Raw genomic sequence first — 27,328 nt, 5'->3', positions numbered from 1 at the left:
CGGTTGCCCCGGGGTTGCGGAGCCGGGTCCCTTTCTCCATCCCATGGCCCTGGCCGGGACCTGACCATCTCTCCGCAATGAAGACCATCATCGCTGCCTACTCCGGGGTGCTGCGAGGTACCGGAGGGTGTGTGTGTGTGTGTCCCCGGCAGAGGGAGGGGGGAGTCCCGGCAGCGGGATGATGCTGCGCTGGGGGAGCAGCATCCCGGCGGTATCAAGGTGCAGGCTTGGGGTGGAAGCAGCACCGAAACCCTCAGCTTTATTTATTTATATTCTCTCCCCCCACCTTCTTCCTGCTTGAAGAGGGAGGGGGGAAGCACCATGCAATGGCGGGGAGGCTGACTGCAGCTTCTCATAGGGGTGAGGATTACAGCTCCCTGCGCAGGGTTTTTTTTTTTTTTTTTTGCTTTTTAACGACCTTGGGCTGCTTTCCTGAAGCTGTTGCAAACGCTTCTGGCTTATCTAAGCGAGTTTGCGCCCTGGCAAAATGTCAAAATGTTTGCTTAAAAATAAGCTTTTTTTTTTTTTCTTTCTTTCTTTCTTTCTTCTTCCACCTTGTGATGGCAGGAAGGAGAGTGTAGTAGTTTTATCAACACCGTATGTGGCTGCTAAAATCCACTGTTTGCAGCCCTTTTCTGTAATATTTCGTTCCCCACACCTACATCAACGGGGGGTGGGTGGGTGGGAAAGCATTGCCATTTATTGTTGATTTATAACGGGGAGTCGAAAACGCAGTGTGAAAGCAAGGCTTTATATTAGGAAGTGCAGCGAAGAGTTTCCTTTCACAACCTTCGGTGCTGGCAAGTCACTTCCTCGGCGAGAGGAGCAGGTTGGGTGTCGGTGGCTGATACCCATCACGGGCAGAGCTGTTGCGGGCACCCAACGCTTCCTGCTGGCAGGCTGGAACACGCAGGTTGAAGACGTCGGGGGAGACAACACGGGAAATCCCAAACCGCCAGCTCCCTTGCGTGCTTGTAAAAGCGGCTCTGGGGAGCTCGCAGGAATAAATACATTCAACAAGTCTAAATATTTGCCTGATCGAGCCTCCTACCCCTCCTGCGAGGGTGGTTGTCTAGAGAAGTGTCAGGACTTTGCAAATAGCGGGGGTTTTGCAGGAAAAGGCACTTTTAAAAATTTACCCCGTGCCTTGTGGAGGGTCCTTGAGGCATCGCTCTGTGTTGCAAAAGGCTCTCTGCCCTGAAAAAGCTAACCGATAATTCCTCCTGGGAGGAAGAGACCTGTGAAATGCCTTGTTGATTAAGCAAATCATTAGCAGAGCTAAGCGGACCTGAACCTGGTGAATTAACCCCTAAACTCATGCTTTTGCACTGTGTCCTGCCTGGTCCTGTGTGTGGAGCTGCTGGTGCTGGTCTCTGCCAGAAAAATGTCTGTTGGGCACCTGCTGATCTTAGAGATGGATCCGTAGGATCAGCTGTGGGGGAAAAGATCTGTATGTGTTTCCAGTTTGCTTATACAACTAGCAGAAAAGACCTTTCTCAACTTAAAACGTCACATTTGAACTAACAGCATGTGAACTGTTAAATCGAGAGTTAACTGCAAGCCAAGCACAGAGAATAAATCATTCAGGAGACCTATAAAATATGTAGGGCTGACCCAAGACCTCAGTGGCCACCTTGTTGGCACTGGGGTGTTAATGATGGATCTAGGACACGTGCATAATTCAAAATGGAGTGTGGTTTAGGGACAGTGATTGGCCTCATCTCCAGATAATCCTGCTTAGCGATGGAAAGCTCTTAACTCTCCTTGGGTCAGTTTTCCTCTGAGGCACCTCGTGGGGGTCCTTGCAGTGATATTTGTGCTTCCTTACTCCTTTCTCCATGTGCTTCTGCCTGGTGAGATGGGAGATGTTGCCTTGGCGACTGCAGCATCCACCAACGCAACCCCTTGCCAGTTCTGTCGCTTGTCATGGGCAACGAAAGGCAGGACCAGCTTCAAGGCCTTCCTGCTCCAAGCAAAAGGCAGGTGCCTGCCAGAGGAGCTCAGGCTGGGCTTTGGGGATGATGACATGGGACCCTGCAGATCAAAGATGGGCGGAGGGGATGTGGTGCAGCGGTTCATGCACGGGACCTCATGTGCTGCTTGGTCGTGTTAGATAACTTCTCCCACTACACAGGATACTCAGAACAAACCCACTGGACTTTTTTTCTTCCTCCTTGGCTTCCTTTTCCAAATATCTTGCCTGTGCAAAGGGCTGACTTTTGTGGGGTGAAGAGTCTGAATGGCTCATACTGTCCTTTAATCTTCAGTCTTCTTCCTTGCCTGGTATCCTGGCTTTGTCCCAGTGCTTGTGAATTTGGCTGAAAAGTCTGATCCTATTTAAAAACAATCAAAAAAAAAAAAAAGGTAGGAGGGGTTGTTGTCTCCTCATCTTCACCTGACCCACTTTGTCCATAAGCTGTCCAGGAGCTCTCCTCCTTGTGTTTGGCAGAGCAAGGAGGTCCTCTACTCTCCTGAGGAAGGTTGTTAGTGTGGCCAGAGCATTTAAGATCTGTTCTCTGCTGAAGTAGCTTTTTTTATCTTGTTTCATGTTGTAGAAGCTCCTTCTCTCCTTTGTTTTGGCTGGACTGTGGCTAAAAGCTTTAGGCGATATTGAACTTCCAAACCTGGAACAAGGTTGTAGAGTAGTTCAGGGTGAGGAAGATGATTTTACCCAGCCTTACCTTGCAGCTGATATTATGCTGTACCTAAGGTTTGAGCAGTCCTCACTTCTGCTTTTGGTGGGGACCTGGAGGCTCCTGTTTTGGGGTATGGCATCACTGCTAGCTGTGTTGTGGTCTCTCCTCTTGACAAAACTGCCTGGGAGGTAGATGTCTGGACGTGCTTATGACTGAGCCCTTCTTCTGGAGCTCCTATACTCCTCCCCAGGGAACATTGATGTGGAGTAGGATGGTTCCCTCTCATCTAGAGATATTAAGTCTTGCTGATTCAAACCTAAAATTGTTGACTGGTCTAGGACAGCTGGGTTTACCCTCAAAGTTACTTCACTTTAACAGACATACAGCTGTGACTGTTGAGACTGAAGCCCAAGTTGTGTGCTGTGAGTAAGTGCAGATCTACCATGAGATAAACGTCATAACAAATTTTTTATTTGCTATGCAGAATTGCTATTTGCTATGTAGCTCCTTCCTAATGAGGCTGAAATAAGTTGTTGTCCCTGTTAACTATGCTGTTCACCTCCGGTCATAGGCATTCTTTGCTTGTGCCCCAGAAGACTACTTAATAATTGCATGTTATCTGCAAACTGCTATACAGCTGTGTATGGGGCAGGATAGGGGTGTTGGTGGATGAGAAGCTCAACATGAGCTGGCAATGTGTGCTGGAAGCCCAGAAAGTCCCCCGCATCCTGGGCTGCATCCCCAGCAGCGTGGCCAGCAGGGCGAGGGGGGGGATTCTGCCCCTCTGCTCCGCTCTGGGGAGACACCCCCCCAGTGCTGCCTCCAGCTCTGGGGCCTCAGCACAGGAGAGACATGGACCTGTTGGAGCGGGGCCAGAGGAGGCCACGGAGATGCTGGGAGGGCTGGAGCCCCTCTGCTGTGAGGACAGGCTGAGAGAGTCAGGCGGGTTCAGCCTGGAGAAGAGAAGGCTCCGGGGAGAGCTTAGAGCCCCTTCCAGTACCTCAAGGGGCTCCAGGAAAGCTGGGGAAGGACTCTTGATGAGGGAGGGGAGCCATAGGAGGAGGGGGAAGGGTCTTACACTGGAAGAGGGGAGATTGAGATGAGATATGAGGAAGAACTTCTTTGCTGTGAGGGTGGTGAGACCCTGGCCCAAGTTGCCCAGAGAAACTGTGGCTGCCCCATCCCTGGAGGTGTTCAAGGCCAGGTTGGAGGGGGCTTTGAGTAACATAGTCTGGTGGGAGGTGTCCCTGCCCATGGCAGGGGCTTCGAACTGGATGATCTTTGGGGTCCTTTCCAATCCAAGCCGTTCTGTGATTCTGTGATAACAGATTACCAGCATGGGGTATAGTTATTCCCTAACAAATGATTCACTAGTACCGCTAACAGCTGGAAGTGGAGGGAGCTTGTGCACTTCAGCTGGGGCATCTGAGCAAACCTAGACACCAAGTAAGTTGTGCTGCTCAGGGGAGTTTTACAGATGTCACATTTGGTGTAGCAGCTTGCCCTGCAGACTCCTGCTCTTGGATGGGAGGCTGGGTCCCCACAAGTACCCTGGTATTGGACTGTTTAATCTAGTTTTGTTAAGCCTCCAACATCAGCTTCTCTGCCAAATACGTGGCTCAAAATGTCCACTTGCACGTTATGCTTTGGAAGGGCTCAGCTACACTACATCTAATTTGGTTTTCATCTAAATAAGCTGTGTGAGGCAGTATAATTCTTGGCCAAGAATGAATGTGCTAATTGAAATTGAATTGTGCCTTGAAAAGGTAGCAGATGAAGCTTGGCTTTAACAAGCTTTCGGTATATTTTTAACTGTCTGTAACACTTGTACTTCCTCTCAGCCTATTTACTTGACTGCTTTTTAATTAAGTGCTGTCAATTGGGTTTTCTGGTGCCCGAGTGTGAAGTCCTGTTTCCTTCCTCTCCTGGCACCTTTGGGTCTGCCTGCCTGCCCAGGTAAATCATGGTGTTTGAAAGCTTTATCGGAAATAAGCTGTGCTGGAAGAGCAGCAGATGCTGTCCCTTGCTGAGTCTGTGGTGTAGGCATGAGACAAACGCTTGGTCAAACCCTGTGTTGACTCCAGGATCTCCTTGGTAACGTCTCTTGTGCTTGACTCTGATGGCTGCTAAGCCCGTCACCAGTTGGGGGACAGCTGGCTAATGTCACTGAGCTTCCTTGGAAGGCTGCAGATGGCTCCTATCACTGAGCAGCAGTGAGGTTTCCTGGAGAAGTCACTTCTTTGGCTGTCTTGGCAAGTAGCACCCTTGAAAGCCAGGGACAGCATCATAGAATGGTTTGGGTTGGAAGGGACCTTAAAGATCATCAAGTTCCAACTACCATGGTTTCATGTGGGCGGTGTCCCATCAATAGTCCAGGACATGAGCTACAGGGTGAGCTGAGGGCCTTAGGATCTCATCTGAGACCAGGAAAGCTGTTGCCAAGATCTCCACTGTGTAGATACAGGTTGCTAAGGCTGTGACCCCAAACAGCCAGGCTGTCCTCTTCTGGAACAGGTGCCCTGGGAAACAGAGCAACTGGAAAACCCTCCAGGGGCCGCACTGGGTGGCCAGCACGGGATAAGCAACTGTCTTCGGCAGTAGCAGATGGAGATCTGTGTTTCTCCAGGATTCAAAATATTTTCTTGGGAAAAGACTGATATCAATGGATGCCAAAGGCTGGGGTATACGGCATCCCTCACCTCAGGGTTAATCATAGGTATGTCTAATGGGCCTTAGTAAACTTAGTTATTAGGCTTATGTATTCTCAGAAAGTTAGAGGAAATTGCCTTTCCTATGCTTAATTCTCCTTTGGGTTTTTAATATATGAATGATGTGTGGGTGTACCCTTAAAAGGAAGAGTTTTCTTTAAAGAATTGAACCCAAGTATCAGTGTTGGGTTATTCTGCTGTGGCTGAGTGCCAAAAACCCCACATCTCTGACTTGTCAAAGCTCTTCTGCTCTGTGTCACCGGTGACCAGCCTGGCTCTCCAGAGCATGGAGGATCTTCCCAAAAATGCCTTGTGGCTACTACAGCTGAAGGAGAAAGGAAGCAAGGCTCACGTGGAGGGTTGGATACATAAGGTGTTAAGTCTGACATGATGAACAGCAAGCTCGGGACTGGCTGGAAATGGTTGTCTCGGCACTGAAATCTGTAATTGTCCAGCCTGCAGGTGATGCGCGGGGTCCATCTGGAGAGTGCATGTTGTTGCTGCAAGGGGAGACCATATGCTTGCCAGGTGACACCTCTGCCCATTCCCACAGTCCTTTCCATTGCCACTGGGCTTCTCTTCTGGCCTTAACTGGGAATTAAATGTTAATATTATTCAGCCCATGGTAACTACTGGCTCTTCCGGTGTTGGGAATCTTGATCTCTGTGAAGGATGTTTTTGCCTTCAGCAAATAACTGACCCAGGACACCACTTGTCCACGGGCAGGTGCTGAGCTGCCTGCTGTGCCTTCCCTATGTCTGCAGGAGTCAAAGGTTGCCACAAAAAGCCTAATGCTTTTTGAGAAACAAGCTGACAGGTTGATTTGTGCTACCCAATACTGCTCTATTTACAGGGCTGGCAATGCCTACAATTTGTTGAAGCATCCAGAAAATGCTGAAGCAGGAATTCTCATCTGGAGGGATAAACAGTTGTTCTCTTCGGGGGAAGAGGAGAGGGATTTAGCTGATCCAAGGCGGCAGTGTTGGATTCATCAATCCAAGGATGTTTTGGTAGTGTAACTACAGGTGCTGGAAGGATAAATTACACGAGGCTGCGCTTTTATTATGGATCACAAATTATCTCCAAGACTTTTGGCTTATTTTGAGGGCATAGTGACACCACTATGGCTAGTGACACCACTGTTTCTAAAAGCTTCCTTTAAATTACTATCTACCAGTCCTCGGGCCACTTGAGGTCTGTCCATGTGTAATTTTGTAAACAAGCTTTTTGGGGCAGCCAGTTCCTAAAGCTGCAGTAGAGGCTGTCCCTAGGCTGTGGCCACTCAGTGGGAATGACAGATTCCTCACACCCTTGGACAGGTGGCTCCGACCTCATAAAAAAAGAAAAATGGGATGGAATTTATCACTCGCCCCAAATTTGGGCATTACTGTCAAATGTGAAGGGCTGCGGCATAGGATTTCTGGGGCTTGAAAAGTGTTGCAAATCAGTGCATGGTGGCGGTTTAACTCATCGGCATGTTGTCCTGTCTCATCTCAGAAACTGAAGAGATATTTGTTATTAAGAGTGAATTCAGCACATGTGTTATCTTGCGAAGATCTGCCTTCTACTTGAGCTGCTGCTTCAGACTGGATTAGTCTGAATTTCAGTTTTCAGCTCTAGCTTTCAGTTTACTGGCAGTTGCAGTGACAGGATCTACTCTTGACCACAACCTGGTCTGTCTGGAGTAGTTAATGCCCAACCCATCGCAAGGATTGTTCATTCAATGTAGACTAAGCAGAGCCGAGGGTCCTGGCTGGAAGGTCTGGCTCTAGATTTTGGCTGCAGGGTCTGGTGTGGCTCCCTGTTGATGTCTTCTATCAGCAGAAATGCTCAGGAAGGTGTGTAGCTGTCAGTCCTAGGGACCATGTGCAGGCTTAACATTAAATAGCATTTAAGATGGGGAAGCAAAGAAGCTGCAAAACTATTAAGCAGTTCTGCAGGTGCAGCTACTGTGCATTACTCCTATTGCTTAGACTATCAGCAAGGGCAACAGCAAAGACCGTAGGGGTGCTCTGCATATTTAAAGGATGAATTAGTGAAACCTGCATTGTGGAAATTACCAAAACCCTAGAACCTGCCTCTATCTAGAGAAGAGCCTCTTCTCCATCAAAGTTTTGTTTGACTAAGCGTGAGCATTTGCTGTGGTGCCACCCCTAAGAGTGTCATGTCTTGCCAGCAGCAGGGACTGAACCCATTCAGTATACCAGCTGTTTAGCAGCATCGCATCCCTTCTAATGACAGGCTGATCCTTAGGCAGAAAAGGGAATATGTAAACACCTCCTGGCTTGTTCATAGGCCACCAGCTTGGCTTGCATTTTACCCAGTTATTATGGTGCTTGCGAAATAAAGTAATGAAGAGAAGTGAAGGAGAACACACTTGCAAGTGCTTCTTTCTGGAGGTTGTTGAGCATATCGGCAAAAGCTGCAGTGGGTGGTTCCTCATATAGCAATCAAGGCTTTCACTTCAGTATTTAACTTGGGTCTGGCCCCACTTGAATAGTTTAAGCTTCTAAAAGAGTGGCTTTCAACTCTTTCCTTACTCATTCTTCCTGCTTTAGAAACACTGTGGTAGCTTTCCTTACCCTTGGAGCTGTGGATCCCTGGGGTCCTGGGTTGAGGTGTTGCTCAGCCAGCCCTTGAACTGTGTTGTGCTGCGCAAGGCTGGTGTGCAGAGCTTTCCTTCAACGTGCACGAAGGAGTTGTGCAACAGACCTGGTGAAGGGTGGATGAGCAACTGTTCAGACCACAACCTGGTGTGTGCTTCCCTGTGGTTTGGGACAGCTGATCATAAGAATCATAGAATGGTTTGGGTTGGAATGGACTCCAAAGATCATCTAATTCCACCCCCCTGCCCTGGGCAGGGACACCTCCCACCAGACCAGGTTGCTCAAAGCCCCATCTAACCTGGCCTTGAACCCCTCCAGGGATGGGGCAGCCACAGCTTCTCTGGGCAACCTGGGCCAGGGTCTTACCACCCTCACAGCAAATAATTTCTTCCTCATATCTCATCTCAATCTCCCCTCTTTCAGTTTAAAACCATTCCCCCTCATCCTATCACGTCCCTCCCCAGCTTTCCTGGAGCCCCTTTAGGGACTGGAAAGGGCTCTATGGTTTCCTCGGAGCCTTCTCTTCTCCAGGCTGAACACCCCCAACTCTCTCCGCAGTTTGAAGCGGGGGCATGTGTTAGGACCATGTGCCAATGTCCTCCTCACTTTCATGGTCAGGTGAATAGAGGCTTGCTCAGGTGGGAAATGACATTACCCATTAATCCCCTCCACCATCCCCAAAACAGCTGGATGTTTGTGGATGGCAACCTTTCCCCTTCCAGGATGCCTGAACTCCATGGAAAATACTAGCCTTTGACAAGCCTTGTTCTATAAAGCACAACGAGTGAACATTGATTGAAAACCCCCTGTTTGAAAGGAAAATGTTGTTATCTTTGTTTAGTGGGTGAATGTAACTTCATTTCTATATTTTTTTCTTAGGCACAGGATCAAGCATTCTTTCTGCTCTGCAGGATTTGTTCTGGCTGTCTAAATCCAAAGTAGAAAAACAACTCCAAATCATCTCTGTGCTGCAATGGGTTCTCACTTTCCTTATCATGGGTAAGTAACGCTTTTTGGCTGAAAGCAAAGTTTTTTTTTTTTCCCTTTCATTCTGGAAGACTTTTAATGCAAGAATGTTAACTTCTGCATGAGCATTAATTACTGGATGTGCAGAGCAGCAGGACAGTTTCTGGGGCGTGTGGATATTGTAGAGCACACTTGGGTAGCTTGATATTTTGGCAATAAATGACTTTACCTGGCCCGAGAAGAACATAGGGACTATGGAAAGACCTACTGATGTTTAGCTTGTGTTTGTGTCTACCACACAAATAAGACTCAAGCAATTGGAACTATCTCATCTGACGTAGTCATGGGAATGTCCACAGAGAAGAAACTTCTTAGTTTCTATCAGCAACTGATAGCTGATGCAACTGATGGCAACAGGAGTGCCTTCCTCTTGGCTTGGTCTCCCTCCAGGAGGTACCGGAGATGGGCAAGAAGTTTTTTAGACCAGTAAAATAGTAAAGACACTTTGTCTCTGGGTACTTCTGTTATGAGAAGTCTTGGGCTCAATAGGATTGTTGACAGTTAAAGTGAAGAAAGATGCTGATTGCAGTCAATCAAGCAAGTCTTGCTGTTCTGGCCCAATTTAATTTGTGTTAATATGGCAACATCATTTGTGGGTGGGATCTCTGGAGTGCTGGTGGGATGGTTGGTGTAGAGCTGGTGCAGTGTGTGGGGGAAAAAAAACCCCTTGGAGTGGGCCACAAAGAAATCTTGATGCTTGTGAAGTCTTGCTCTTGCCTGGTGAAGGAGCTACCCTACCTGGAGATATTATAGAAGAGAGACCTGGAGGAACCATGAAGGGGAGGTTGAGGTAGTCCAAAGCAGGTAGCTTGGGAGGAAGCTGTCTCAGCCCTACATAAGGGATTTTTAGCTAAATCCGATTTGATTGAGGATTAATGACATCAGATTGGGACTAAGACTTCAGTATAGAAGGGTCAAAAGGCAAGGGGCTCTTAAAGCAAGTGTAAATGCAGACCAAAACCTGATGCAACCTTGTTTTCTTCTCTTTCTTGGCCCTATCCAGGTGTTGCTTGCACTTTAATCCTCATGTACATACTGTGCACAGATTGCTGGGCGATTGCTGCTCTATATTTAGCCTGGCTGGTATTTGACTGGAATACACCAAAGAAAGGTAAATATTGCCGAATAGATCCTTGCTGTTTAAGTGTCCCTGTCCTCCTGTTTGGACAAAGAGGCACTTCCTTATAATGGGTGACTCCCCTTCTTAGCGGGACTTGGCTGAATCTGATCAAAAGTGTTATTCAGTGAAGCATATAAATGTCAGCCCTTGGCACAAGCAGTGACTGCAGGTTTTATTGACGCTGAGGGTAACACAAGATAACATTCACTAATTATCATGCCATCGCTGGCTTTTAGCAGCATTTTTATAAGGTTTAGGTTCTTCCTGTAGGTCGGAGAGATCTACATAAAGATTCAAGACCTTGCTGTCCTCTCCAGCTCTTGCAAAGTTCAGATTGTGGCATGACTATTAAGATGTGGCTCCTCTGTGGAGTCAGTGTTGCTGCAAGTCAAGCAGAAAAACTTTTTAGTTCAGAAGACACCTTGTAGAAAGCAGCTCTGAGACCCCATGACAGCAACAGCAACAAGCTTTGATGGCAGCTCCTTTCCTAGCCAAATTAACACAATTCTCCTTTGCTTCAAGGCTGCTAGAATCATAGAATCCCAGAATGGTTTGCGTTGGAAGAGACCTTAAAGACGGAGTTCCAACCCCCTGCCATGGGTAGGGACACGTCCCACTAGACCAGGTTGGAGGATTTCATCATTCATTTCCAGGATTTTCATCCTGAAAATCATCCAGGATTTTAACTCTCCTTCCCCAAAAGATGGATCTGAGGTTAACATGCTGCTGTCTCTAGCTTGAATTGTCCATTGCCCAACTACAACAGAGCATTAAGTTGGATTCTACTCTGAAATGGTTGTCAGGCCTTAATTAGCTTGAAGTACCCTGAAGCATGGGTGGTTTCACCTGATTTTAGTGAAAGATGCAGGTGTCCCCCTTAGAGGAATGAACCTGTTGATTTCTTGAGTGAGACAGCAAACTATCTGGAGTCCTCTAAGCTTCTTGGTGGGCATCCATGTGGAAAGACCTTTAAAAAAAAAATATTATATTTTTTTTTTTCCTCTTCAGGGGGAAGAAGATCCCAATGGGTGAGGAATTGGGCTATATGGAGGTACTTCAGGGATTATTTTCCCATAAGAGTAAGTAACAGTTTAATTCTATTCATTGGGACTTAACTGGTTCAGGCCGACTTGTAATAACCCCCGTGGAGATGATGTTGTAGCTACACTAATCTATCCATGACACTGAGCTGTAGGCAGGACACGGCTTATTTACTGTTGCCATACTACTGCTTGGAGCAGCTGTGGCTATAAAATCAAATGCATCACGGGTGATGGTATCACGATTTGTAGAATGATTTGTCTTATCGCCAGACTTCTTGAGGCAATCTGCCCTGTACCAGTGAGGCTCCCTGTTCATCTCTCCGACTTTTCTTCTGTGCTGCAGCAGCCCTGTGTTGTGCCCAGCCCTACCTCTGTCCCCCCCTTGTAAATCTAGCTCGGTCTTGGCCTTTTTTCCACTTACACCCCAGGGAAGCAATGTATTGGGTAAGGATAGTTGGGAACTCCATGCACCAAAAGTGCTCCCAGTGAAACGGTAGGAATGATATGGGCCCCCTACCACAGGAAAGACATTGAGGTGCTGGAGCAGGTCCAGAGAAGGGCAACGAAGCTGGTGAGGGGTCTGGAGCACAAGTCTTGTGAGGAGAGGCTGAGGGAGCTGGGGTTGTTCAGTCTGGGGAAGAGGAGACTGAGGGGAGACCTTATCACTCTCTACAACTACCTGAAAGGAGGCTGTAGAGAGGCGGGGGTCGGTCTCTTCTCCCAAGTTACAGATGATAGGACAAGGGGCAATGGCCTCAAGTTACACCAGGGGAAGTTCAGGTTAGATATTAGGAAATATTTCTTTACTGAAAGGGTTATCAGGCATTGGAATGGGCTGCCCAGGGAGGTGGTTGAGGCACCATCCCTGGAGGTATTCAAGAGAGGAGTTGACATGGTGCTCGGGGATATGGATTAGTGTTGGGTGGTGTGGTGGTGTGTGTGTGGGTTGTGCGTGGTGTGTTGTGTGTGTGTGGTGTGTGGTTTTTTTTTTGGTTGGACTAGATGATCTTAAAGGGTCCTTTCCAACCTAGGTGATTCTGCGATTCTGTGATATCAGCTCTGAAGTCTAGCTTTGGGGAAGGAGGGAGTTCCAGCAGCAGGAATAGCTCCAGTTCTCCAGGTTGTAACTTGCTCACCTTCTGCTTGTATTTTCCCTGCTAGTTCAGGCGTGTTGCAGAGAGACAGGGCTGTCAGTCTGTTCCGGGGACTGCAGAATTAGCCGAAGGACTTGGAAAGCAGCAAGGGCCAAATTCAGCTTGGAGGGAACTTGATCCTCTTTGGAAGGGCACACCGCTGAAAGGACTATTATGTAAAGCTGTTGGCAGGTTTTATTCAGCCTGAGCAAAAGGGAGGGATCTTTTGATGAGCTACCAGTCACTAAGATAGTCCAGCCTCAGAAGGCAGTAAGGAATCCAATTCCAGCAAGAAGCCAAAGTGGCATAGACTGGATTCCTCCTTTGCAAAAGTTGCTTGAACTGTCAAGGTGTCTGAACATGCTGCTGCTGAATGCTTTTTGCCACATTCTTGCTGCTATTAACAGGTAATTCTTGGCAAGTGTAGGCGTATGTGGAAAAATACACTACAACTGCAAGTGGCTGGTCAACCCAGGTCTTGTAGCTACTGGAGAACAGAGCATGCTCTAGTGTTGAAGATAGATCTAAAATGTGTTGTCTTCTAGTACCAAGTCCTTAGTACTTCAACAAACCTTGCCTTCTTGATATTACAGAATCACAGAATGTTTTGGGTTGGAGGGGACCTTAAAGATCATTGAGTTCCAACCTCCTGCCGTGGACAGGGACACCTCCCACCAGACCAGGTTGCTCAAAGCCCCATCCAGCCTGGCCTTGAACATCTCCAGGGATGGGACAGCCACAGCTTCTCTAGGCAACCTGGGCCAGGGTTTCACCACCCTCACAGCAAAGAATTTCTTCCTGACATCTTTCTCCTGGCGACTTGAATCAAGGTGGCCACCAGTAATAGCTGGTCCCCTTGTTTCACCACTCCTTTGACGGCGTATTTAACCCCTGTCTCCATGGAAACGTGCTCTGTATCAGCTATGCAGGTCAGATCCACTGTGGATACTACGTTTGTCAAACAGTTGGGTTGTTTAAGCAAGGTTAGAGATGAGATCGGGTAGATAAACTGAACGTCTCTCCTGGTTTTGGGTAAATACTTGCTAATTCACGCAGCCCATTTGTGAGAACCCTTTACGGCTGCAATTCCTTTGTCGCTAAGGAGGCAGAGTTGTGCGAAGTTTACCAGAGCCCACTGGTAAATGGTATGCAAAGGGCAGTGCACCAGGGCTGACAGCTGTGGGGTAACTCCTGCACCTGCTATGGAGAAACAGCCAGCTGCCTGCATGGTCATTAAAACCTGCTACAGGGATCATGGGGCTGCAAAGTGGTTGTCTGCAATTCTGGGACTGATCTTACAGGATGGAGCATGAATATAATCTTTTGTAAGGACTGGTACCAGCCACTTGGGTTTGCATTTGCTAAGAGGATGGGAATTCCTTGGCTGGAGCACTTCTGCTGTGAGGACAGGCTGGGACAGTTGGAGCGGTTCAGCCTGGAGAAGAGAAGGTTCTGGGGAGACCTTAGAGCTCCTTACAGTCCCTAAAGGGGCTCCAGGAAAGGTGGGGAGGGACTCTTGATGAGGGAGGGGAGCCATAGGAGGAGGGGGAAGGGTTTGACACTGAAAGAGGGGAGATTGAGCTGGGATCTGGGGAAGAACTTCTTTGCTGTGAGGGTGGTGAGAGCCTGGCCCAGGTTGCCCAGAGAAGCTGTGGCTGCCCCATCCCTGGAGGTGTTCAAGGCCAGGTTGGATGGGGCTTTGAGCAACTGGTCTGGTGGGAGGTGTCCCTGCCCAGGGCAGGGTATTGGAACTCAATGATCTTTAAGCTCCCTTCTAACCCGAATCATTCTATGATAAACTATTTACCTGTCTTCAGTCAAGAGGTAGCCATCTGTTGACCAGCCTCCTTCTTTAAATCTTCTGTTGGCAAAGTTCCCCTTGACGGCATCCTGAATGATCTGTGCAATGCCTTAGCAGAGCTTGGTTTGTCTCCCTGGCTCGTGGTTTGTTGGGGGTAGTCATCTGCTGCACCTCGTCCTGTGCCATGAGAACCACAAGGGCAGATGACACCAGTGACAATCTTACCAGTGGCACTTGCAGTGCTAAACTCAGCTCTTGCAAGCTCCTTGGTGGCTGCAGATCTGAAAGCCAAGTTGTCCTTCTACCCAGCTGGTGTGAGCTCAGTCTTGAGGATGCAGGCTGGGTCTGGCCAGGCTGAAATGCCACCAGTATTGACCTCTGATGAGGTCGTACGTTAGAACTTATGGCTCGATCTGCTCCATTCCTCCTCAACTCTACCTGCTGGGCTCAGGCTTGCTTTGTCAGAGTGGCTGCATGTGAAGTAGGCTTGGATTTGACTTTTTTTTTTTATGATGATTATGCTGCTTTTCCATCTGAGTCAGCAGTGCCTCCCACCCTAAAGCACCAGTAGGACTATTTTATGTGTATCTGGAGATACCAGGTCATGTTTTGTAATACCAGGTGGATTTGAGAACCAGCCCGAATCTGGCTCAGTTCCTCGGCGTGAGCAGAGCTTGTCCACATTCACCGGGGCTTCGTGCAGCTGCTCTGACAGTAATAAGCTATTTTAGGGCACTAGAAGCTTAAGTTTGTCTGCTGCTTAGTGGCTGGCCTTGCTTTAAGCTAAGCAGTGCATGGAGCAGCTGAGGAAGCTTCCAGGGAGCTAAATCCTGGTGAAGTGCCAGGTAAAGCTGGAGCTCTTGCAGGTGTGAGTGTGGTGCTGCGAGCCCGGCTGGACTCAACCCCAGTGCTGCAGAGGCAGGGCATGGTCCCAGGGGCCTCTCCCAGGACATCCTGCTGATCCGAAGGTGTCATGTGGGGAGTGCCACAAGCTAAAGGTCTTGTTTGTGTAAAGAAGCCATCACCAGAGCATGTGAGCACAGCTACTCCTTATCTCCACAGGTGATAGCACTTCAGATAGAAATGCCTGCAGACCTTTGGCTCACCTGTGTCAAGCAGTGAGCATTTCAGGTGTGTGTGGTGAGACCTTCTGGGTCTCCTGAAGGGTGCCAGAATAGGGGCTGTTGCAAGATGGTGACTTCTTTTTGCAGTGTTTGTCTTGCCCTCTGTGGCTTGTCTGGCTTCCTGGCAAAGCTTCTCACAGAATCACACAGAATGGCAGGGGTTGGAAGGGACCTCTGGAGATCATCTAGTCCAACCTCCTGCCAGAGCAGGTCGCACAGGAGCGTGTCCAGGCGGGTTTTGAATTATCTCCAGAGACAGACTCCACCACCTTTCTGGGCAGACTCTTCCAGGGCTCTGGCACCCTCACAGGGAAGAAGTTTTTCCTTGTGTTCAGGTGGAATTTCCCATGTTCCAGTTTGTGCCTGTTGTCCCTTGTCCTGTAACTGGGCACCACTGAAAAGAGCCTGACCCCATCCTTTTGCCACCTGCCCTTTAGATATTTATAAGTATTAAGATTCAATCTGTCTTCTCCAGGCTAAACAGCCCCAGGTCTTTCAGCCTTTCCTCAGCAGAGAGATGTTCCAGTCCCTTGATCATCTTTGTAGCCCTCTGCTGTGCCCTCTCCAGCAGTTCCCTGTCCTTCTTGAACTGGGGGGCCCAGGACTGGACCCAGTGCTCCAGATGCAGCCTAAGTTGTCCTTAGTTGTTGTAGATGACTGACAGAATGGGAATGGAGGCGTTTGCTTCCTATGCGTGATGTAGTCTAGTGGTAATCTTGAGAGCCTGGAGGCGTCTTGGCCTGCGTTGCTGGGAAGGTGAGATGATTTCTTCCATAGTGCTGCTGGGTGTGATGCAGCTAATTGTGATTGTTTGGTGGTTTTGCAAGCCTATAAGCTCACTACTGCTGCTTGGAGCCTGCAGGACGAGCTCTTTCTACATGCTTCTGTGGTCTCTAGGCCACTTGTGTTCATCCTGCTCTTTGCTGGCTCCTGGTGCTGAGCAGCAGTGTCTCTGCAGTCCCCTTTCTCCACACTTGTGTGTGCTACTTACTCATCCTGTTCCTACAAATAAAATCGGCATTGCTGGTCTTTGGGCGTATCTGGCACTCGAATATTAACACGAGTTTTTTTTTTTTTACCGTAACTGCACTGCTTTATTGCTTCTGTAGGCAGGCTTAGATCTGTTTAAAGAAATACAGCAGACGGATGGACCTTTGCTCCTGCTCAAACTGGTTTGGTCTCAGACAGCAGCTGGGAAAAGGAGTGTTAGTGCAGTGGGATGAAGGTCCAGCTTCAGCCCCAGCACCGTCATCATCTAGCTCTGTCTCCTCAGGGGAGCACTGAGTCTTCGAGGGGCAGTGTGGGATTGGAGAAGACCTTGAAGGCAAAAGTAAAAACCTGTTGGAGGCTTAGAACAGAGTTGCGGAAGTGCTGTAGCTGTCATTTGACAGCAATTCCTTAGGGCAACCTGATAAGGCAGCTCAGTGCTTGCTCGTTAAGGGGAAAGGTGCAAGAAAACTAGTAGTGAGTGACTGGCCTCCTAAGGAAGGCTTTGGTCTTGCTTGAGAGTAGAAATAAGTGATTACAGCACTTCAAAAATTCCTGCTCCTAGATTAAATTTAGGGATCAGTGAAGGCTCTGCCTTTGGTGTTGACAGGTCAGACCTTGGGCTGAGTTTATGCATTAGCAGGTCTAAGACCTGGGCTGGTTGTGGATAAGTGCACAAACCTCTCTGATGCCTGGCAGTCTTTGGTGGCCCTGGCTTGACTTGGGTAGAGAAGGACAAGTTCACAGTCTGTGAACCCGTCTGTTGTGGAACAACCTGTGGAGGGCAGTGGCAGCCTACGTGGGACGAACTGATGGGGAAAAGCAGATACAGATGAATGCCAGCCTGGCTCTCAGACCTGCAAATCCCCGTTGTGAGCATTTGATTCTCTTTGGGTCTCCAAGTGCTGCTCAGGTATTCCCCTCCTGCCTTGCCATGGGTGGGCTGTGCAGTTGAGCTGATGCCTTGCACACTCACAGAATCGTATATCATCTAGGTTGGAAGGGACCTTTTAGATCATCAAGTCCAACCATCAACCCAACACTGACAAAACCACCACTAACCCATGTCCCTCAGCACCACGTCTGTCTGGCTTTTAAATACCTCCAGGGAAGGTGACTCCACCAGTACCCTGGGCAGCCTGTTCCAATGCTTAATATCCCTTCAAGTGTGAGAAATCTTTCCCCTTCCTGTGTTCTTGCCCTACTTGTCCAAGTGGTGGGTATCGCCAACCCTGTGCCTCCATAATAGGAGGTCTTGGAAAGCAAATGCAGAGTGATAAGGCAGCAGCTTGGCTGGGGCTCATATGAGATAACGCAAGTGATGGGCTCCACTGGGAACTGGGTGTCCTTCCACGTGGTGGAGGGGCTGGAGCAGGGTGCTTGCCAGGGCTGGCAGCAGGACAACAGCGTGTCTTCTGTATGAGAGCAGATGTGTGGCTCTGCCAAGCTCAGGTCACAAACGCTGTGTGCTCCAGAGTGACAAGGACAAACCCCCTGTTTCAGGCAGCTTCCTTTTAAAGCAGCTGTGCTCGGTGCAGATGGAGGATGAGGCTTGAAGTCTGGAAAATTCCACCTGGCTCTGACAAAAGTGCTAAGGAGAAGTGTCTGCCACTGGTCCAGCCAAGCCACATGTGTCTGTAGCCACCAGGCCTTGAGTCTCTCTTACAACTGAGCAAGAACTGAGATGGCCACAAAAACGATCCGAGGGCTGGAGCCCCTCTGCTGTGAGGACAGGCTGAGAGAGTTGGGGGGGTTCAGCCCGGAGAAGAGAAGGCTCCGGGGAGACCTTGGAGCCCCTTCCAGTCCCTCAAGGGGCTCCAGGAAAGCTGGGGATGGACTCTTGATCAGGGAGTGGAGCAATAGGGTGAGGGTGAACAGTTTTAAACTAAAAGAGGGGAGATTCAGACTAGATACAAGGAAGGCATTTTTCACAATGAGGGTGGTGGGACCCTGGCCCAGATTGCCCAGAGAAGCTGTGGCTGCCCCATCCCTGGAGGGGTTCAAGGCCAGGTTGAATGGGTCTTTGAGCAGCCTGGTCTGGTGGGAGGTGTCCCTGCCCATGGCAGGGGTGTTGGAACTCGGTGACCTTTAAAGGTCCCTTCCAACCCAAACCATTCTATGATTCTATATGGAGGTGTTGCTTACTGTATCGGTACTTTTTTTCCCCTCCAGTCTTTCTTGAGGCGTGGTTTCCAGTCTGTAGTCTAGGAGCCCTGTTTGTCCTCACTGGTCGAGGTAGGGCCCTCCCACCCTGGGGAGTGCAAGGAAAGCCATCTCCTAATTGGGCAAGAAGGGAAAGGGGAGAAAGGATGACTTGGTGTGACGCAGGTTGTGGGGTTCTGCGGAGCTGCTGCAACCACAAGCATCTCCACGTGCTTCCTGGAGCCCTTTGTGACCACAAAGCTAGAAGAAAGCCTGGCGAGTCAACTTGCTTAACCCGCTGCTGTGTCACGTCTGTAATGCAGCTGCTGTTTTAAATAGCACGAGTGCTGTAGCCTTGTCTAGGGACAGTGGTGGGAACACGGGGAGGAAGGGATTGCATTTCTGGGCACGCTGCTTCGGCGTGTCGCAATGGCACTTCAGCTCCCTGTAGCATGATTCAACAAAATGAACTGGCTTGCCTTCTGCCAAAGCGCTTCTTGGCCAACACAGAGGGGTACGTAATGCTGATGTGACATCTTGGAAATCTGCGCTTTTTCCTATAGGAGCTGACGCAGAGTGACCTACACACGTAGAATTTGAGGGATGGTGTGCAGTTGTTTAGCACTTCATAGAATCGTAGAATGGTTTGGTTTGGAAGGGACCCCAAAGATCATTGAGTTCCAACCCCCTGCCTTGGGCAGGGACACCTCCCACCAGACCAGGTTGCTCAAAGCCCCATCCAACCTGGCCTTGAACCCCTCCAGGGATGGGGCATCCACAGCTTCTCTGGCCAACCTGCGCCAGTGTCTCTTCACCCTCACAGAAAATAATTTCTTCCTCAGATCTCATCTAAATCTCCCCTCTTTCAGTTTAAAACTGTTCCCCCTTGTCCTATCTCTCCCCTCCCTGATCAAGACTCCCTCCCCATCTTTCCTGTAGTCCCCTTTAGGTGCTGGAAAGCTGCTGTAACATCTCCCTGGAGCCTTCTCTTCTCCAGGCTATGCAACTGGGGTTTGTAGGTCCTGCAAAAAGTAGTACCATTGCAGTCTGAAAAAGAAGTAGGGATCAAATTCAGCCTATAGGGTGATGTAGCACCCCTGCAGTATGCTTACTCGGACTGCTTGTGTGCTGCCAGGGGAAGATGCTCTGATGCAGGGGACGCTGCTGCTACTTATAGCATCAAAAAAAGCCTCTGGCAGCAGTGGTAGCAGGGCATAGGTTGTGCTGTGCATGGCTGAGACAGATTTTTTGGAGTGTCCGTGCTGTGCAAACAGATGAGTAAATGGTTAGGAGTATTGCACAACCCCAAACCAACATGATCACCGCTCCTGGAGCGTGTCCTGCAGAAGTCGGAGCACTGCTGTGGCCAGCCTTTGGCAGGTAGACCAGTGCAAAACCTCTTGAAAGGAGGGATAGTTTCCAGTGGTAAGCCACGCTTCTGCACATTTTCCTTCTTGGAGTGTGGCCAGCAGGCATGTTAAGTGGCTGGGTCTTTTTTTTCAGGTATTAAGCAAACACGCCTCTCTTATGGGAGACCGATTTGTAATTTTTTCCCCCCTTGCCCTGGGATATGAGCCACTAATGGGCTGAGAGAGGGCCTGGAAGGAGGCGTAGCTGTGGCTATAGGGCCATGAAGAACTTGGTTGGTTTGGGCAAGAGGCTTGCAAGAATCCCTTTGGGAGGAGTAGAGAAACAAAGGGCACAGACTACTGCGACCCAACCCTTATTCCTGCTTGGCTGGCAGTCGTCTTGTATCTAAGATCAGCCTGTTTATTCTGCTCTCTCCACTTGGGGAACTGAGTCAAAGTGGCTGCTCTTACCACAGCCTCTGAAATCTGGGATAGCTCATACCCCCAGCCCTTGGGCTGCTCTCCCTGGTGAGAAGAGAGACAGAAGCTGGGGGCTTTGACTTTTTTCTACCTTTTTTCTTATTACCGGAAAATATCTGTCCTCATGGGAACTCGCTCTTTTCTTTCCTAGCTGGTGAAAACCCACAATCTGTTGACCACCAGGAATTACATTTTTGGGTACCATCCACATGGCATCATGGGCTTGGGTGCCTTTTGCAACTTCAGCACAGAGGCCACAGGTGTCAGCCAGAAATTCCCTGGGATCCGACCATACCTTGCAACCCTGGCTGGAAACTTCAGGATGCCCATTTTGAGGGACTACTTAATGTCTGGTGGTAAGTTCAAGAGCACTTTGTCCTCATACTCATGCCCTTGCCTCCGAGCTGTCTTTCTCTCCTTCAAATGAAAAGCTGTGGCAGAAGCTCACGTAACCACTTCTCTCTGGTGGCATCATGCAAACATTGCCTTCATGCAGTTGTCAAGAGGAAGTGGTGAATAAATGTGACTAGTTTGGGCTGTGGGGACTGCTGCTCCTCTGATTTCATCCTTAACTCAAGGATACTCTTGTCCAAAATCACAGTAAAGATATCTGGCATCTGTAGTTGTGGGTGTGGAAGATGGAGACATGGAAGCAGGTTGTCCTCATTATCATTAGGAGGTACTGGTAGATGAAGAAGTCACACTAACTGAAAATATAAAGTATTCATTAGCCTTTGAAATGTGAATACCGTGGTTAGCTCTGCTCCTGGGCTCACTACTACATGAGCTGTTGTGCATCCAGGTCTTACGGTCATGACAGATGCCCTCTTCACCCAACCACATTTCTAGGTGCCAGCCAGGAGTAAAGAGTCTGGGGTACTGCATGGTTTCAGCTGTTCAAAAGAGCCACCTTCCTGAAAAGATGGATCACAGGGAATAGGCAACGATAGAAGTTTGCTGAATGACATTAATAGGTCTGTTCTAATGGATTCCAGTATTTTAATGATGGAGGGCTTGTAGGTTGTGACTGGGCAGAGAAAGCAGCGTTGACAGCCACAAGGAACAGTGCTCCTGTATGGCCTGAGCTTCTCTTCGGAGTGAGGATGCCTGTTGGTTAGGAAGAGATGAGGGAGTAATGTTTGAAGACCATGAAATGAACAGTCCAGTACCCTGTTTGCTGTTCCTGGAACAGATTCACCAATAAATGACTTTAAAATAGGTATCTTAATATAGTATTTTGGCTGAATCTTGACTCATGGCTGGGGAGAGGATAGGAGTAGCTGTACTTTGGCTCTGGCTTGCTAGGTTTGACTGTTTCCAAGATTACTGCCTTAATTTTGGTGAGGGAGAGGAAAACTAACTGGATGTGGTGCAAAAAAAAAGATGGTTTTCCCTGCCTAGGAAGGGCAGTATCTCAAGCCAGTTTCTATCTTCCTGCACCAGGTGGAAGTTGCTGTGTGAAGTCTGTAATTCCCATAATTCAGGAACTGCCCAGGACAGCAGTGCACAAGAAGTTGGGAACTGCTTTCCAGCCTACCGTGTCTGTTAACTCAGTTCATGTGTTGCTTAAGTTTCCACGCATCATCACTCTTCCTATATTTTAAAAAAAATGTGTTCAATCTCCTCAAGATGACCAGTAGACAAATCTTGGGGCTAGCCAGAGCTGCTTCCCTCTTTTTGGAAGGAAGGTGGGAGTAGATATTAACACCACCATTGCTGACAGGGCTGTCTTGGCTATCCCTGAACATTACAGTTAAATCTGTGGGGAAATTCTGCTTCCTTGGTACTTGGGATTTAAGCAAGACTAGAGCTGTGATCTCTTGGACAAAGTTAACTTTCTGAAAGCCATTGTTGCTCTTCACTTTTCTTGTATTGGAATGTAAGAATGTCACTAAAAAGGCTTTAATATCACTTGGGAAGTGCTGATAGCTCCCTCAATCCTTAATTTTGTGGATAAACTACTTCAAGTGAAATCCTAACTAATATTACTGTACCAATACACCTACTTAGTTGGTTTGCAACCAATTGTTGCATATTATAATGTTTTATAGCCTACTAGAGATTAGAGCTACAGCAGGGAACCTCTAAGGCATGAGGAGATGGCCAGAAAATCCTATATACTGTGTAAATGTGATAAAGAGCACAATTCTGCAATTGCTGCTTGTCTGCACATCTCATTGCATTTTCTGGAGGAAGGATTTCAGTGCTGTGAGCAGTAGTAATCTCCTTCTGCCTACAAGCGTGAAATGGCTGAGCATAAATCTGTGCTGCCCTGTTAGCCAGGGCTGTGAAGCCAGAGTGAGCCTTGATAGGGAGGATGGGAGCAGTAAGAAGGCTTCTGACTGTCCTAGGGAGCAGCAAGCATGGAAGCTGAAAGCAAGCTGGAAGAAATTTAGTTTTTTCATCATCAAATCCAGCTGATCTGTCTTAAGCGAGGTGGTCTGGAGCTGGGATTGGTGGTGACCTTGATGCCTGGATACACATGAAGGCTTGCAGACTCACCCTGTGTAATTCTACAGGACCCATTCATCATTTTAGTTCTTGGTTCGAGTGATGACTACCATGAGATGTGCAGAATCAGCTTCTAAAATTAAATTGTGTAATACTGCCCTTCCTAGTGCAATGACCTTAAGTACCCAACGCAGCTCAGAGATGGATGGGAATGTAAGTGATGGCATCCCACTTCTCCTTGGCTGATCCTGGCCAAAAATGTGAGGCATGAGCAAGCTCTGGCAATAACTGTAGGATAAAAGCATGAGTTTCAGGAGTAGAGAGTCAAACTTCTTAGCATTTTTAAGAGCAACAGAATTAAAATCAAAGGGTCCCTCTTTGACTGGGCTGAATGGTGAGATCCTCTGAGTGAGGCCTGATGTTTTAGGGCAGGGATTGCTTTGTGAAGCTGAAGTGCTGTGACTGGTAGTGCAGTCCTGTCCATTCTAGTGTGGGGCAGAGGGAAAGACCTTCCCAGACATCTGTCTCAGAGTATGGACTCATTTCAGAGTATGGAGTTGGTGGAGTTTATCTATGACCAGATCTAGTGCTGTCCAGGTCTATTAGTGGCTTGTTTAGTTGAAGAACAGGCTGCCTGATAACACACCAAACCCTCTAGGACCACAGGGCGGCAACCAAGGCACAAACTTTTTGCTACAAGTATGGCTGGTGTCTCCAGGGTCATCTTAATCTTGCAGCTTGACCCTGACGTCTGTCTCCTGGATATGCAGGTATATGTCCTGTGAACCGTGACAGTATCGACTACATCTTGTCCAAGAATGGCAGTGGCAATGCCATCATCATCGTGGTCGGAGGGGCAGCGGAGTCCCTGAACTGCACCCCGGGGAAGAACTCTGTGACGTTGAAAAATCGGAAAGGATTTGTGAAACTGGCTCTACGGCACGGGTAAGAGGTGACCTCAATGCCAGAGCAATGCTGTGAGCAGCTGATGTCTTGGATGGATTCTCCTTTCTGTGGCCTTGCTCTGGATGTGCATCCACACAACATCAGACACATGAGTCTGTCCTCTGCCTTCTGCCCTGAGCAGGTGACAGGGTAGGAAGAGGTTTCCAAGGCTACGGAGAGGCAGGTATCCTGTCTGGGGCATTACCAGGCAGATTACCAGATTACTGCTATCTCCAGGGATCCCACGTGTCTGAAATGGGATGTCCATCAAAAATAAGAGATGAGAATATATAGAATCATAGAATGGTTAGAGTTGGAAGGGACATTAAGGACCATCAAGTTCCAACCCCCTGCCATGGGCAGGGACACCTCCCACCAGACCAGGTTGCTCAAAGCCCCATCCAACCTGGCCTTGAACCCCTCCAGGGATGGGGCATTCACAGCTTCTCTGGCCAACCTGCGCCAGTGTCTCACCACCCTCACAGTAAAAAATTTCTCCCTGATATCTAATCTAAATCTCCCCTCTTTCAATTTAAAACCACTACCCCTCATCCTATCACTACATTCCCTGATAAAGAGTCCCTCCCCAAGAAGCATATTCAGTGTCTGACTGGGTAGTGTTTCATGAGCCCATTGCCTGACAGTTCTCTTGCACGCCTTAAAACTATATCTACTATATCATGTCATGTGTTGGCTGACTTCTATCAGCACCTTGTGCTGCAAACGAAGCTCTGGCCAATAAATCTGCGAATGTGCAGCCTGAAAAGAGTACACAGAGAACGCGATGCTGTAGTATCGACTGCAGACCAGGGGTGTGAGGTCCTAATGTCTTTCTATCTTTCTAGTGCGGACTTGGTTCCTGTTTACTCGTTTGGGGAGAACGAAGTGTACAAGCAGGTGATCTTCGAGGAGGGCTCCTGGGGAAGATGGGTTCAGAAGAAGTTTCAGAAGCACATTGGCTTTGCTCCGTGCATCTTTCATGGCCGTGGCCTCTTCTCCTCTAACACCTGGGGCTTGTTACCTTACTCCAAGCCCATCACTACTGTTGGTAAGGTCTTGGTATAAACATGCTTTGTGTTTCTTTAGGTAGTAGCATACTTGAGTCTATGCCATACCCCTACTCTAGCTTGGTCTTGAAGTCTTGACTAGAAAAGTCTTTTTTTTTCCCTTCATATAAAACCTTCCAGCACATCTGGGAATGGGCTAGAAGAGTTTCCAGAGGCTACAAACCTTCCATTGTGCTCTACTGCCAGACAGTTTTGCAAGTGAGCTTTTTTTTTTTGGGGGGGGGGAATGCTGTAGCTGCTACCTTCTTGGGTCTTGGATGGCTGAAGTCAGAAGCAGCCTGTCCCACCCATTCCTAGGACTGGCATTGTGATGCTGGCTGATAGCTGAGTCTTAAAGCCAACCCTAAAATTTGCTATTGAGTCTTCCGACCCAAAGTAGCCCGGCTTTGAGGAAGAAGGGGGGGAAAAAAGTGTTTTCTATTTCTTCTTGCAGTGTGTTTAGGGGAATAGATGAGAACTGCAGCTTTTAGTCTTGGTTCCTGTTAGCGGAGGAGGGATTTATCACTCTGCTGTAAACAGAAGCAAGTGGGACTTCCCAATCACCTTGCCACCACTGTTGGCGCTTGTGTAGCTAAAATGGCAACAAAAGCCTAGCAAAACTGGGAGGAACTGGGCAAACCTCTGCTAGAATGGCAAGCTGTGCTATGCTGGGATGGATGTGCTGAATTAGCATAGCTGTGACCACAGAGGACAAATCTCCAGGCTGTACAGAGCATTCAACCTAACATGTGGCTCTTTTCCCTTTTTTTTTTTTCTATCAGTTGGGGAGCCCATCACCATCCCCAAAATCGATAATCCATCCCAGAAGGAAGTGGACTTCTACCACAGCATATACGTGGATGCCCTGATCAAACTCTTTGACAAGTATAAAAGCAAATTTGGCCTGCCGGAGACTGAGGTCTTGGAAGTCAACTGAAGGGACTGGCTCAGCAGCACCTCCTTCTCTCAGAATCAGCACGTCTTCTCCAGGAGTCCAAGCTGTCATCGTGTACTTGAAAGCATGTGTGGGTGTCTGTGTCTTTGAAAGAAAGTGTTTGAAGTATTGCTAGACCACTTTTTTAAAAATAATTAAAAAAAAAAGGCTTTACTTTGGATAAATCCCATTACAAATATCTTTCTATCCAAAAAAAAAAAGCACAACTCCCCATTGCTGTGAGGATGTGGATGGGGGAGATGATTGCCTTTGTAATCTGCTGTATAACGCTGTTGAATTGCCAGCAGTGGATTAGAAGCGTTCCTGCAGCTACTGTACCCACGAGCAGAAGCTATTTTGGGAGAGTAGGATCCAGCTGGTTTTCAATCAAAAAAGCAGCAGGTTGATTTGACTGGGACGGCAGTATTACAGGCGTGTTGCACAAGAGTCGTGTTGAGACATGCTTAACGTAGCACAAGGGCATTTCTGCTTTGGGAAAAGCCCCTTCTGAAAGCACAAACAAGGCTGCCAAACCCCCCTGGTGTGGCACCTACTGCGGATGGTGCAGGCAACCAAAAGAGATGAGTCTGGTGGTCCTCAGTCCATAGTGAAGTGGATGCTTTGATGGCTTCACCACTTTGTATTTTGAATGTCACTTTAGAAGAAGCAGGTCTGTCCCAGGTGCTGCTTGCTGGAAATATAGGACTCCTTCATAGCCACAAAACTCCAAGGACAAGTTCTAGGAGCGATGGGATGGTGCAATCGTGTGGCCCCGGTGTCGCAGACCCTTAGGGTAGCCCGTAGGGGTAAATGCAGTGGGAACTATTCATGCAAGTGTTTTGGATCCCAAAAGCATTCGGGGAAAGCTAGGAGTAACTTCTGCCCAAAGATGGCTTTTAAATATTCCGTCCAGTGAATGTAAAGGAGTAGCCTTTCCATGCATAGGATATAAAGTGAGTGGCTTTTTAAAGTGTTTATAAAATGTTTACGTGGATGTTAACACTGCTTGTAGTGAGATTTCTTCAGAGTACAACGCGTTTATGTATAAACCTGAAACATTGCACTACTTGCATGTCTGACCTGCCTTTTTCAACGGTTCAGTTGAGTGTATTTTGAGCCCCAAAATGTGCCTTTCTTCCATGCAAGAGGACAGTACTTCACATTCCTGGAATCTTGCCTCTAAAGACAAAAATGTTCATCTGTCATATCTGATAGACTATTGTATAACAGTATCAATTTTTGTACAAATTTCTAGAAATAAACTTGGGCAAAAATGGTGGGCTGCTTTGGTGTCTTTGGTGTTGCAGTGGTCTGTGGGTGGGTTCATGTCACAGCAATTGGTTGTGGGATTGAAGCTCTCCGTTGGCTTTTTTTGGGGAGAAAACTGGGCTATTTGTCCAAAAGTAGACCCACACTTCTAAAGTACTGCGTCCAGTTCTGGGCCCTCCAGTTCAAGAAGGACAGGGAACTGCTGGAGAGGGTACAGCAGAGGGCTACAAAGATGCTGAGGGGCCTGGAGCATCTCCCTTATGAGGAAAGGCTGAGGGACTTGGGTCTTTTTAGTCTGGAGAAGAGAAGACTGAGGGGGGATCTGATCAACACCTATAAATACTTAAAGGGTGGGTGTCAGGAGGATGGGGCCAGGCTTTTTTCAGTGGTGCCCAGTGACAGGACAAGAGGTAACAGGCACAAACTTGAACATAAGAAGTTCCACCTGAACCTGAGGAGGAACTTCTTCACTTTGAGGGTGGCAGAGCCCTGGGAGAGGCTTCCCAGAGAGGTGGTGGAGTCTCCTTC

General features: G+C 48.3%; 1 protein-coding gene across 1 annotated transcript; it reads left to right on the top strand.

Annotated features, from left to right (window-relative positions):
• DGAT2 (diacylglycerol O-acyltransferase 2) lies at positions 1-26,808 on the top strand. Its single transcript, XM_074160645.1, has 8 exons — positions 1-117; positions 8,830-8,949; positions 9,980-10,087; positions 11,105-11,175; positions 20,307-20,511; positions 23,377-23,551; positions 24,397-24,599; positions 25,380-26,808. Exons 1-8 carry the CDS (start codon positions 78-80, stop codon positions 25,532-25,534), a joined length of 1,077 nt encoding a protein of 358 aa, XP_074016746.1. The 5' UTR covers positions 1-77; the 3' UTR covers positions 25,535-26,808.
• The last annotated feature ends 520 nt before the right edge of the window (positions 26,809-27,328 follow it).

The sequence above is a fragment of the Numenius arquata genome, chromosome 1, assembly GCF_964106895.1.
Source record: "Numenius arquata chromosome 1, bNumArq3.hap1.1, whole genome shotgun sequence".
Classification (NCBI taxonomy): Eukaryota; Metazoa; Chordata; class Aves; order Charadriiformes; family Scolopacidae; genus Numenius; species Numenius arquata.
This window is presented reverse-complemented; position numbering and strand designations above follow the sequence as displayed.